Here is a 14184-nt window from a genome sequence, read left to right on the forward strand (position 1 = left end):
GGTTGGGTGCGGGAGAATGTCACGGACCTAAGGGGAAGTCCTGAATCCCACATCGAACATAATAGGAAGGTCCCTGGGGTATAAAAGGATTCACACCATCTCCGCCTTGTGAGGCGCCTTTTGTAGGACAAAACCGTGAGGCTAGGGGAGGCCAGAGCGGACAATACCTCACAAGGGTGTGAACCATGGCGAAAGGCTGATCTGGGACGCCGGAAGGGTGAATGCTCGGGTCCCGGAGCCGCGCGGGTTCGGAGCTTGAGTCTCGACCCGTGACAATAGCCTATACCTATGACCCATTAATATAACATGCCCCCTATGGTGTACATTATGTTAGACTATTGTGCAAGATTCTTTAGGGCCTCAAATGAAACTAATAAGATATGCCTGTGCATGCAAGAATAACATATGCGTATGCATGCTGGTCCCTCTCAGAGAATTTTGATCTTTTCTTCAGGTGATGGAAAGCAACTTAGATCAGTCCCAGCATTTAGAAGATGATTCTAACTCAATTTCAAGCAAGGAAAATCAAGCAGATAGGGAAGTTTTGCCTAATGATGAGAATGGGATTGCTTGTCAGAATTTGAAGACTGGTGTGCTCGAAAGTTTTGAATCTTGTAAGCTGGACAGGCGACAATCTAGTCCTGATGGCATGTCCTCAGGGCATGTTGAGTCAGATATGTTTGATTCAGGTAAACCTGGAGGGTCCAAGCATTCAAATGAAGATATGGAGTCTAATGACAATAATAAGAAGGCTTGAACTGTTATCATAGCTAGTGATAATGAAGTTGATATTACGGAGAAGGATGAATTGATTTCCTCCAAATTGGAGGATCGGTTTACTTTGCCAGAAAAAACCGGTGATGCTGTTGGGGTTGAATCTAATTCTTCGCAGCGTCTGACTGATAAGTTTAATTGTACTGTATGTCCTAAAGTGGCCATTGAAGTGCAGCAACACCCGTTTCTTAAAGTAATTATTTGCATGGATTGCAAATGCTTGTTGGAAGAGAAGATACATATGAAGGTACTGATTGTGCAAATTAATGGTAGTGTCCACAATATTTTGGTGATACATTATTAAAAATTACCATGAAAGACCCCACTACATAATTTGTTTCACTAGGTGCTTCTGTTATAATTGATTAGTAAATATGTAAGATAGGACTTTTTCCATTGTGACAGGATGCTGATAGCTCAGAGTGTTATTGTGGATGGTGTGGACAAAGCAATGACTTAGTAAGTAGCAAGTCATGCAAAACATTATTTTGTACCAAGTGTATAAGGAAGAATATTGGTGAAGAATGCTTGCTTGGGGTCCAGGCCTCTGGTTGGCAACGTCGTCGCTGCTTGCCAAGTCTTCTGCAAAAATTAACATCAGAATTAGAGAGCCATAGGATCTCAAGATACAATGGTTTCTAGCTCCGACAGTGAGTCAGAGAATTCAGATGCTGACACTAATATTACCATCAGGTACAGGATATTCCTTTGAGATCTGAAAATTTTAGACAATCTGTGGTCTATATTTCTTTTCTTCTTTCCTCATCTTTTATATGATTTAAAAAAATTTATATTTGCTTGCCTTCTTCCAGGTTGTATTAATAGTATTGTGACACATCTTATTGGAGTCAAGAATGCTCTTTAATAAGTGTTAGTTATAGGACATAAATGTTGCTTATTAGATAATTTTTCTTTGTCATACACTACAAGCTAATGTTTTCAGTACTCATTTTCTTTCCTAGAGCTGGGACAGACCCTAGGTGTTGTGATTAATGTGTCAATGTATTCCTTGTTTCTAAACCATGCAGCTCATGCATGTACCATCCTTACAACCTATGCATAAATGTCATCATCTCTTGTTCGATAAATTAATATTCAGATTTTGTTTTGATGGATTTAGTTTGTTAGTTTATGCTTTTTTTGCTAGTCTTCGCCCCTGGTCTTTCCATTTAAAGATAATATGCACCATTTATTTACAAGTTAACAATTAAACTCATGAGTTTGACTCACCATGGGTGCTATGTAATTATGCTCCATTGTCTTATAGTCTCATGCCTTCTATTAGCCATTGATTTTGAATGACAAGAGGTTTCATGGTGACTATTTGGCAGAGTTCAATTTGAAAAATTAGCATTTAACACTGTCAGATATGTTAATGCATGTTTGTTTAAGTTGATATCCAGTTTTGTTTTTGTACTAGGTCTAAGAGAAAGCGGAAAAAGAAAATTCAAAGGATTCTTGATGATGCTGAATTAGGAGAAGAGACGAAGACGAAAATTGCAATAGAAAAGGTATCTTATATTGAGTTGCTTTGTTTTCAATTGAAATGGTTTCTGGTACTGAATTTTGCATTGTGCTCCCAATTTTATAGGAACGTCAGAAGCACTTAAAGTCAATGCAGTTTTCAGCCAAATATAACATGATGAACTCTTCGAGCTACAATAGGAACTTATTAGATGAGCTATTGTAGAGGTGCATGGTGATGCCATTACTGGTTATATAGTGAATGTTAGGAGGGACGATGGTGAAGAATCTGTAAGGATTCCTCAGAGTATATCAGCCAAATTGAAAGTCCATCAGGTTTCTCTTTCATACTTGCATTGAGTTAATGATGTAAACTTGCTGTTGGTCTTCATCATTTGGTTTTTCAGCATTCTATAATTTAATTTAATTTGCTTGATTATGTAATATCCAAGTATGCTGAAAAATATCATCTGGTTGTAGTTAATTCTTTTTTATATACTAATATGCATCTTTCAACAAGAAATCAAAATTGACTTCTAACATAGTAAATCTGGATTTTATGAGCATTCTCATTAAAATATATATCAGGACAAAGGATTGGAACTAGATACGTCAAACTATTCTTATAGCAATATTTTCTCCCACTGACTGATATTATAAGCTTTTATGTTATTTTGAACATTTCGAAGTTGTGTTGGGGAGTGATATGTTAAAAAGGTTCTTTTTTCTTTTCATCCATTTATTGGTTTTGGCTCTTAGAGAATTTGATTGAAGGTCTTTATTGATGCTAATGCTAATAAGCTCAAACTGTGTTGAATGCTGTTTTGGTTTATTTGTTGCTGCAGATAGCAGGGATCCGATTTATGTGGGAGAACATTACACAGTCAATAAAAAAAAATGAAGTCTAGAGTTAAAGGTCTTGGTTGCATTCTAGCTTACACAATGGGCCTTGGTAAAACTTTTCAGGTATATTTAGTCTTTCTTCTTCATATCTCTCTATTCCTCCCCTTCTGCCTCCTTTTCTTTTGGTGTGTCTATGCAGGCATGCCTGCAAGTATATGTTCTGGTGTCTTAGCTCTGACCTTGTGGTGCCTCCATTGCTAATGATCACTTTGTGTTCCTTTCAGTCCATGTTTTTGGGTGGTTAGCTTGGCTGACATGTCTAGTTGTACTTTTAGGTTATAGCATTCTTGTACACTGCCATGAGAAGTGTTGATCTGGGATGAAAAACTGCACTAATTGTCACTCCTGTAAATGTTTTGCATAACTGGCGGCAGGAGTTCATGAAGTGGAGACCTTCAGAAGTAAAGCCCCTTCATATCTTCATGTTAGAAGATGCGCCAAGGTTCAATTTTTTTTTTTTAAATATTTAATTAGAACTTTAGAAGTTTATCGTATTTTGCCATGTTTTACTATAGTTGTAACCTTATAGATGAGTGTTATTACGTGCATAAATCATGGCATAGCCAAATTTTATGCCTTTGTAAGTGTCAGTGTAAAACAAAGACTTTGTTTTCTTTGGCTAGAGTACAGTTGATCCATATAGAATGGAAAATCCTGCCTTGCAGTTGCTCTTGGAAAATTGAAACTTGTTAGCATAAAATAGGATTTGCTGTTTTGGAGTTGTAGAAGCCAAATTCATTAAAATATGTGGTTACTAGAGGAAGTAACTATGCAGCAGAGATTAGGTTTATCAGCTTCAAGATAGGATAGGATAAGAAGGAAGTTTTTGCATGTTCTTGAGGACAAATACTAGGTAAAACCCAGGGAAGGGTGAGAGCTATCATGGGAAGCATAAACACATTTGCATGATCTTAGAAATGATTGTGAACTTGTGCAATAAAGTCTTTAGGTGAAAAAAAAGGGAAATCATCTTGCGCTGCCCAATAAAGAGGCCAATTATGCTTGCTGAAATCATTAATTTTTGTCGAGGAGAGACGGACAGAATTGCTTGCCAAGTGGAGATTTAGAGGTGGAGTTTTTTTAATTGGCTATACTGCTTTTCGAAACTTGTCTCTTGGAAAGCATGTGAAGGATCAGCACATGGCTAGAGATATTTGTCATGCTCTGCAGGTGATTGCCATTATCTTCAGCAATATGCCATGAATTTGTTAATGATTATATTTCATATGGTAAATTTGACTTGTGGAGAATAGTGATTTGAATGCAGGGTTAACCAAGATTATTATCTGATCGGTTTAGAAATTGCTACTTTCTGGCAAAATGGTTTTAGATTGTATTCTATTAAAACCATGTGCCGTGAGCATTCTTGCATAAGAACTACTAGTATATGTTTTCTTTTGCACTGGTACTTAGTAGTGGAAAAGAAATCAAATTTTCATTAATTTGATGTGAACTACAATGCTGGGCCCGTGTGGTTATTGAAGCATTGACTTTGTTTTCAAATTGAAAAATGGACACCGGCATTGTATGATTTGGGGTGTTTTGACTGTATCATAGGCCAGTAACTGATGATTTGACATATATAATTATATATCTTTATCTTTATTTTGCATTAATTCTGGACAAATATGCTTTCTGTCACATCCATTTTAAGGTTTTGCTGCCTTTGAATAAAACTTTATTTCCAATTCCAGGATGGAGCTGATTTACTAGTTTGTGATGAAGCCCATACTATTAAGAACACCTGGGCTGATACAACCCGGGCCTTGAAACAAGTGAAGTGTCAGAGGAGGATTGCCTTAACTGGATCACCACTTCATAACAATCTCATGGAGTACTACCGTCTGAGATATTGTTTTTGTCCCTTGGATTAGCCTTTCATTACATAGACAATACTAAGGAAAGAGAATCAATTACAAATTACACATTAATGCTCCTAATTAATCCCTCCTAAACTATCTCCCATGGAACATTCCCATAATATTCCAACTCACACAAACGCATGCACTAACAGTTTTAAGCAAATTATCTCTTCTTCCAATATATTTTGCACAGTTTTATTGGGTTTCCTTTGGAACAGATGGTTGATTTTGTAAGAGAAGGTTTTCTTGGCAGCAGCCATGAGTTTCCGAACCGGCAAGGCTATTATCCACATTCTTCCCTGTCTCTTTTTATTTTTATTTTTATTTTCATTTTGATGTAATCTTGGTTTTCTGTATATCCAGCTTCCAGTATCCAATAGAAAATGGTCAGCACACAAATTCAATACGTGAAGATGTGAAAATTATGAATCAAAGGTCTCACATCCTTTATGAACAATTAAAAGGATTCGGTCAGAGAATGGATATGAGCATGGTGAAAAAAGACTTGCCTCCTAAAACTGTCTTTGTTATTGCTGTAAAACTTTCTCCACTACAGAGGAAGCTTTAGAGAAAGCTTTACAAGAGATTCCTTGATGTACATGGATTTACAAATGGCAGTGCTTCTAATGAAAAAAGGAAGAGTTTTTTTGCTGGGTACTAGGCCTTGGCTCAGGTATCAGTTTATACAGCTTGTTCTTTAAGTTTATAAAGCTGCTTTATCACATGGATGCATGCATGCATGCATGGCCGCACAACCCCTGTCGGTGTTAAGTGATTTTGCCTTTAAATTTTGGATGGAAACAACTCTCTGATGACTTGGGATCAATATGTCCAAAATTTTGGTTTGGCTTGTTTGCTTATTAATGGACCAATAAAAAAAGAACATTGAGGTAAATCCAGTTAACCAAGTCGAATATGTAGAGATGTATGGAAAACTTCAAAGCTGAGCTCAAATCACTGAGGTTCCACATTGTCCTGTTAGTCTCACCAAGAGTTGTCCAAGATTCTTCACATGCAACATCCTAGAGCATTAACTGATGCAACAAGGATCTTCAAGCCTAATGTGCTTCTGGAATAAAAATTTTAGATGAAAGTTAATTGTTTTAAAATTTTTATGAAATGGCATCATCAATTACGATAGATGTGCTCCTGAGATTTACTGGATTGCCAAAGTAGATCGATGATATTTTAAAGAGAGCTGGATATACCGTTCTTTCTTAATCCAAATAGTGACGCACTTCAACTTGTTTAGAAAATAATATGCTCTTTACTTAGTAGATATGGAACCATCCTGGGATACTGCAATTGAACAAAGAAGATAGAGGCTATATTAGTCATGAAGATGTTGCTGAAAGCTTTCTTGCAGATAACAGCTCTAGTGATGAAAATATAGATTATAATGTGGCTGTTGGAGGTATTCACTCTTTCTCTTTCTTGTTTCCTTAACATTTTTAACATGTGGACATGTCATACGTGCATGCTGAATATGTTAGTTTTAAATTTATGGCTCCACTAGATAAGGTTGATTTTTTTATGAATGCAGTGAACTGATGTTGCTTGGTCTTAGAGCCGTATGCTTATTTGTTCTCATGATCTGTGTAATTTGGGGGGTACTATTTTTGTGTCCTCGTACTTGCTTTGAATTTGGAAATATCTCTTTTGAAGTTTGGATAGAATAATGTACACTCATTACTAGTTAGATAAATATGGAGTAGGTTTCAACTTATTAGCTTGGATGAGTGCAACATGTGTGTTGATTTAAGAATCAATTCTCTCCGCCATAAAAGAAAATGGGGGAAGGGGGAAGATCAGATGCATACTCTGTCTTTTGAGGGTGTGAAATTGCAAATTTAGTATAAGCCAATTGCACAATCTGGTCAGTTTCCAGGTCTGGTCTGCTTTGGTCTTACTGCTTTCACGAGCCAGGTAATGAATGCTAGCTGGTCATGTCAGTAAATTTGGCAGTATATTCTGAAGACAAATTTTGACTAATTTGTAGTCAATGAGTATTGAAGTTTTGCAGTTTCTTCATCCATTTCAAGTCATTGAGACATGTTGATTGTTTATAGAATCATTGGATAGCTTTCTCTATTCAATCATAGGTTTTCATCTGTTTAACTTTTGTGGTTAAATGGTTTTGCGTCATGATTACAGAGAAAACAAGGAATATCAATGATTCTCTGCACAAGAAAAATGATTGTGGTTTTATTCAAAAGATATGCGAATATTTATTTGGTTTTATTTGTTGTTAGTGTCTGTGATAAAACTTCATTAGACAATAGCATGTCTATATTAAATTTACTTTCTTATCATTCTGATGCTTGAATATTTACCCTTACTAGGGTTGGTGGAGAGATCTTCTTCTTGAAAATAATTATAAAGAGCGTGAATACAGTGGCAAAAATGGTTTTGCCGTATGACATCATAAACATGTGTTCAGATTTGGGTGACAAGGCGCTGGTTTTTAGTCAGAGCATTCCAACTCTAGATCTGATATAACTTTATCTTTCAAGATTACCCAGACACGGAAAAAAGGTGAATTTCTGGAAAAAGGGGAAAGACTAGTATAGGTGCATGTATATCAGTGAAAACTGTTTAGAATTTTTTAAATTTGTTTAACGTCATCCCCCTTTTGACACCATAACTTTTTGTTAATCCACATGGTTGTATGGTGAATGTGTGTTTGAATATGACTGCTTTTCTATAAAATGATTTTTGCTGCATATTATGTTGTAAACTTCTCCAAAAGTGTACCTGATTTTGCTGGGAAGCTGGTTTATTTTTATAGCATATTGTGTTCTAAGTTTGTACTTAACAAGACTGTTGTTTGTAAGTGTGACATGTAGTCAGAAATTCTGAAAATAAAGATGCCTCAAACTCTCTTTTCTTTGCTACTTGCCATACAGGCTGGACAGAAGAACAGCAAGTTCTGAAAGACAAAAGTTGGTCGAGAGGTTTAATGAGCCAATGAATAAAAGAGTCAAGTGTACTTTGGTCTCTACCAGAGCTGGATCTCTTGGGATTAATTTATATGCTGCAAACTGTGTAATTATTGTTGATGGTTCTTGGAACCCTACATAAGATCTTCAAGCTATATATCGGGCTTGGAGGTGGGTTTAAGTCATTTATTTCTGTTAATTAAAAGTTAATTTTGACTCTCACATGTTTTAACTGCATAATATGTGTTTCTATTACTGTAGGTATGGCCAGACAAAGCCAGTGTTTGCTTATCAATTGATGGCACATGGGACTATGGAAGAAAAAATTGATAAGCCTCAGGTAAGCGAAACTTTTTGTTCTTCATTGGTTTTTGTTTCTTCAATTACATTTTGACTAGAAAAATGGTGCAAATAGGTGACGAAAGAAGATCTTGCTGCAAGGGTGGTAGATAGACAACGAGTACATAGGACTATTTCCAAGGAGGAGATGTTACATCTGTTTGAATTTGGTGACGAAGAGAACTTTGATACTTTGATGGAACTTAGTGAAGATAATGGAAACCAAAAAAATGACCTATGATTTTGGAAAGTCACTGAAGCAGAAGATGCCTCTCTTCCATGGAAGCTGTTCCTCTGACATTAATGGAAAGTTTACTTGGCAAGCATCATCCAAGGTATTGTCATGTTTTTATTTGTTTATGTCTCTTAATTTCAGATTTTGTTAGCAAAGAATAGGTAAACTCCATTCTTTGCATTGGATTCATGATATTTTTCTGTTTTTAAAAAAATAAATAAAATTATATGCATCTTTATCTGATTCTGTTGTTTGAGTGCTATGTAATACATTATAAAGAAAATTTCTTCGCTACAATCAAATAAGTTTGACATGAGTCCCCTTTTATAATCTGAGTAACTTGTTCCTTATTGATGTATTTAGGTGGATTGCCAATTACCATGAACATGAGACTCTTTTGCAAGAGAATGAAGATGAAAAGCTATCGAAGGAGGAGGAAGATATGGCTTGGGAAGTCTATCGGAAATCCTTTGAATGGGAGGAGGTACAACCAGTATCCCTTGATGAATCTGCGGCAGAGCGCAAGCCTGTTGTTCCAAATGTGCCCCCTCCTAAACCAGAGCCCAAGATGACTCACCTTACACAACCCAAGGGTATTTTTAGGAGTCGCATTGTGCAACGGAAATGCACTAATCTTGCCCACCTGCTTACTCTTAGAAGCCAAGGCACAAAAGTTGGTTGTAGTACTGTATGAGGGGAGTGTGCCCAGAAGATAAGCTGGAAGGACTTGAACAGAGATAGCAAAATGGCAAGGTAACAAAGAGAGTGATAAAATTCTTGTTCGTAATTAGTTTATCAAATGCTATTTATTGTGATTGTCCATGTCAATTCCATCTCCTTTTGAACAGATTTCTTTTTTGGCCCCCTTGCCCATTTACACAGGGATCTCTTTGTTTCTCTTCCAGGGATGGATGGGGGTCTTGGATGTTGTCCTAGTTCTGGTTTCAAAAACTAGATAAAAGGTTGACTTTTTGATATTTTGCAGGGGGAAAGATAGGAGGCAGTGTAAATTTGAATGGCAGGAATTTGCTCACTGTAAATATGAGTTTTAGGACTCATTTTAATGAAACGAGTCATGAAAGTTTCATCTTCTTCTGCTGCATTAAATATCTACCTGCTTAAAATGCTTTAGCTACATTTTTTTTTTCATGTCTTGAGTTTGCGTCCATCCTTGAGGCTTAAACAGTACATGTATCATTGTTTATTGCTTGGCTTTTAGAGCTCATAACAAGTTATGATTATCTGTAAAATTTTATAATCTAAGTAGATATCCATTCAATGTGAGGCCATCGCACAGCCATCTAATACGTTATTTAGACTGCTGAATAAGACATGAAAAGTTACAGGGAGAATCACAAGAACAGACGCAAACACAGGTTTGACAGATACTTTGAGAGCTTTAGCTCTTTCATTTTTTTTTTTTTCAAATTCAAATTTTGCTCACGAAATTCAAAGATTTCATGGCATATCTGCAAAATCACATACAAGCACAAGCACTAGTACAGGAGCTATAACATAACACCATATTTAAGAATCAACTAGAATGAATGGCAACTGCAGAATTTTTATACAAGTTCCGAGTTCTTTATCAAATTGCATAAGAGAAGGGCTGCATGGACGCATAGTACCTCTGCAATTGACTCATGAACGTGTGGCCTTGTCCCCATAACCAAATTGTACCAGAAGCATTAGTGCATCCTTCGTTCTTGAAGAAGAAATCCAATCATTGTTTCAGCCAACTTTACAAGGGAAGCAATGTCCTTAATTGCATACGGGCTCTTACAGGTCCATGAATACACCAAAACCATGCTCAGTATGACTGTACACTCGAAAGCAGGGAAGATATCGACTTCGCGCAAAGGCATATATGCTGAAACTAACATATTTCATCTCCCATCCAATTATCCTTCTCCTTCGGTCCAGTTGGCCCTTCCTCGCCATAAAGCTCTGTTGGAAACAGGTCAAAGATGTTCTCCACTGAAAATCGAACAATCAATGGGAGCATATTAATTATTTTATCCAGTTCAGATCGTGAATCATATACTATGGTTGGACCCCACTCTCTCATGAACTGCAACCACCATGGTTCTGTGATGACTCCATCTCCAAGATACTCAGCTGCAACAATCTGATATCTAATGCTTGAGTCCACAAAATATTTGCTTTGAGCAGCATCATTCCTAATTCCAATTCCAAGTTTAACCGAGCCTTGAAGGTAAGTCCCGGGATGTGGGAAACTAGCATGTCCGTGTCTGGATGAGTAAACGATTGGCCTGTTACCTTCAATAAATTCCAAGTTGAATGCTTCAACCCACTCACCACCGCTATGCTGTGAGAAGAATACTTGGCACAGTTCTCCAGTGAAGTTGCTTATCCGGAGAGTGAAGTGTTCCCAGTCACCCACATGTTGCCCAAGTTTGTTCATTTGTATATTCATTAACCCAATCTTAAGGTTGGCCGGTCCATTAAAGGGACAAAAAATCCACATCACAATATCAGTAAATGTTCCACCCAATGCTGGTTTTACATGAACATAGAGCTCTGCACTCTCCAAGTTTCCTTTCTTAACATAATTTCTTGCATAATCATCTACTGGCAAATCTATCCAAAAGGCACCATCATTTGTCCCTCCTCCAGGCAAGTTAGAGCCCCAACAATCAATAGGTTCACCTTTAAGCTTGCCATCTGTGTATAGAAGTGCACCATTTTTGAAAAACCATTGCACTGACGACGGCATATAATCTTCATCAGGATGAAAGAAAACTGTTGCGCCATAGTGCTTGATGAGTGCATGAATCTGGTTTAAATTTGGCATTGCATGTAGTGTCGGGTCAAGATTCTTCAAGCACGCAATCTCTAACACCTCGTCTTCAGAAACGAAGTAGTTGCTGCAGAAGAATGTCCCAACAGAAACTCCTTTGCAAAACATTCCCCTTTTGCATGGTCTTGTGTTCCAAACATGAAATGTGTTTGTACCATTGGCAAGTATGGTATCCCCAATCTCACAAGTCTCTGTAAGGTCTTTTCGAACACATCTAACTTCTTCCACGTTAGGCTCCTCTGGGTTGTCAGTAACCAAAATTCCCATTGCTTTGTAACCCACTGGCGGGTTTGGCAGCCAGAAGAAACCACGACCATTACCATGTGAATCTGTACTCCAAATCAATGAGTAGTTAACAGGCATTCTTAGCGCTGGAAGTTCTGAATCTGAGTCATAGATGCAACAAATGTCTGGACTGGAAGGTACCCTTTCGCGAGCCACAAGAACATACCCTCTCAGTGGCTGGTCATTTGGCTGACAGTAATAACCGAGACAGAAAAATCCATCCGGAATCCCTACAGGTTTATAAAACGTGACACCTTTTCCTTTACCACGCAACAAATTGCAGCTCCAAACACTCTCAAACTTACTAATATTAACCACTTCTAATTCTCCTAGGTTTATTTTTCCAGTAGCAAATCCTTGACCTGAGAAAATGGTAGTACATCATTATCGAAATCAAGTTAGCATATCTAGTCATGATGTTTGAAAGCAAAACTACCACAGAATGATTGGATAAATTAGGTAAGCTTATCAGTTGTTCAAACAGAATTTCTAGGAATGTTAGTTGGCTTGTTTCTTGGTTATCAATCATATCAACAAATAGGCAGCCAAACAACCAAAGCCTGGCCTAGCAATTATTACCCTTTTTAAGAGAAACTATGGTGCTTTCAAGACTAAACCAATAATATTTTAGATTTTATACACTAACAATGCAATTTTTTACTTCACAAGCAGAATGAAAAAGCTGTCATATGTCCCACTTTTTTTTAATTTTCTTTTTTTACTATACTATGTGTCACCCTACTAATCATAACATTAAGATTTAAAAACTACACTGTTAGTGGATGTGATAATGTCCCTACATAAAGCAAGCATCAAAATTTTACTTTCTTTAAAGCAAAGGAAAGGGGCACCTACACCTCTAAGCTTAAACAAATCAAAATACCCAAAAATTCAATAAAAAAGAAAGAAAGCAGAATTAGATTCTAATCTCTTTTAGAAAAGAGAACTCCGTCAAGTATTATAAACTTGTAGCTTTTAAAATTTTGCACTCCAAAATTCAGTGCTGACTACAACTTTCAAGCAGTCTAGAATGTTTTTGACAATAAAAATGTTGAACTTCATGTTCAAGTTGCTTAAGCTATTGCTTTGGTTATCCACCGAAGTACAATACTATATATTAATAACAAATTCTAAAGCTAAAAAAAAAACCTATTGTTAAATTTGGTGCTCTCTAGAAACAAGAAATAACCCTTTAAAAAATGGTGCCAGCTTTTAGAAGTATAGTTGTTTCATTTAATGTTTAAGAACATGAAGGAAATTCCTCCAAGAAAGGGGAAACAAATAAGAAAATAACAAAACTTCAAACAAGGATTAGAGGGGAAAAAAAAAAGATTTCCAAAGTTCCAATGCATCAATGACCCATTAATTTACACACCCAAAGCAAATATTGGGACCATTACAATGAAATAAGAGAGAGAAACCCAAAACCCAAGAGGCATATACGGTAGCATATTCTGGTAGTTAGTTTGTTTATATTTATAATATAAATATAAATATAAAAATAAAACATGCCATAGGATAATTATTCTATTTTCCAAATGGGATAACTAAAATTCTATTTTTTTTTTTAAACTTCTTGTATTATCCAAATAATTACCAAATAATCAAAAGAAAGACAATTTCCAAAGAGGAAAAAAGAAATGAGGGAGGGAAAAGAGAGAAAAAAAAAACCCATATAGTAATCATAATATTTTGAAAGGGAAACAGAAAACACAATTTCAATTTAAGAAGAAAAAACAAAGGAACCCCAAAGACATAAAAAGGAGAATTTTTGGTTATAGCTTGTATAGAAAAGCAAGGGTACCTGGAGGCCATTCTGGAATTGGTGAAGGCAAAGAAAAAGGCTGAGGCAGAGGCAAAGGTAACTCATGATCAGTCTGTCTGTGCCAACAAAAACATTCACACCCCAACATCTTCACTATGCAAACTCTCACAAACTCAAAAAAAGAAAAACCCACAAATTATCTTCAATAATATCACCCTCCTCAAACCCTTCAACTTTCTTTTCTTCAAAAAAGAAAAATCTCCAAGAGAAAGAGAAGAGGGAGGAAAAGAAGAGAAAGTTCAAAGCAATCCCTCTCCCTCTCTATCTCTCTCTCTCTCTCTCTCAAAGGTAACCAACAAATTAACACAAGTTCTTCTTGGAAAACAAATTATTAGAGAAAAGTTTCGACTTGGGTTTTTAATAGAGAAGAGATGTTTTGGTTTAGATAGAAAGCTTGATGATGGTGATGATATTTATGAAATGTCTTGATTTTTTTTTATAGCTTGCTTTGCTTCAAACCAATTCATTCTAGGAAACCTCCCCCACGCTTTACCTTAGCATTTGACATCAAAATAATGCTACTCTCAGTTTAAAAGAGATTGTACTTCACTCTCCTTCCTTTCCCTTTAATCATTTTGCATTGCCCTCTTACCAACTTTCAATTTTCCAATTATGATCCCACATTTTGGCTCTCGCTTTGTATTCTTTACGTTGAATCCCTATTTGATAAAAATTTTTTACTTTTTATACTCTTATTTCAAATTTTAATAATTGAAAATTCATCATATCTATTTTTA

General features: G+C 36.3%; 1 protein-coding gene and 1 pseudogene across 1 annotated transcript; one reads left to right on the plus strand and one right to left on the minus strand.

Annotated features, from left to right (window-relative positions):
* The first annotated feature begins 364 nt into the window (after positions 1 to 364).
* Positions 365 to 9870, plus strand: LOC111277857 (protein CHROMATIN REMODELING 20-like; annotated as a pseudogene).
* Positions 9871 to 9893: 23 nt separating this feature from the next.
* On the minus strand, positions 9894 to 13855 carry LOC111277112 (hypothetical protein At1g04090-like). The gene is made up of 2 exons (XM_022863294.2): positions 13427 to 13855; positions 9894 to 11984 (listed from the first exon to the last, which is right to left on the minus strand). Exons 1-2 carry the CDS (start codon positions 13533 to 13535, stop codon positions 10393 to 10395), a joined length of 1701 nt encoding a protein of 566 aa, XP_022719029.2. The 5' UTR covers positions 13536 to 13855; the 3' UTR covers positions 9894 to 10392.
* Between the last annotated feature and the right edge of the window lie 329 nt (positions 13856 to 14184).

The sequence above is a fragment of the Durio zibethinus genome, chromosome 7 (assembly GCF_047325235.1).
Source record: "Durio zibethinus cultivar Kanyao isolate XHJ-2024 chromosome 7, ASM4732523v1, whole genome shotgun sequence".
In the NCBI taxonomy this organism is placed as follows: Eukaryota; Viridiplantae; Streptophyta; class Magnoliopsida; order Malvales; family Malvaceae; genus Durio; species Durio zibethinus.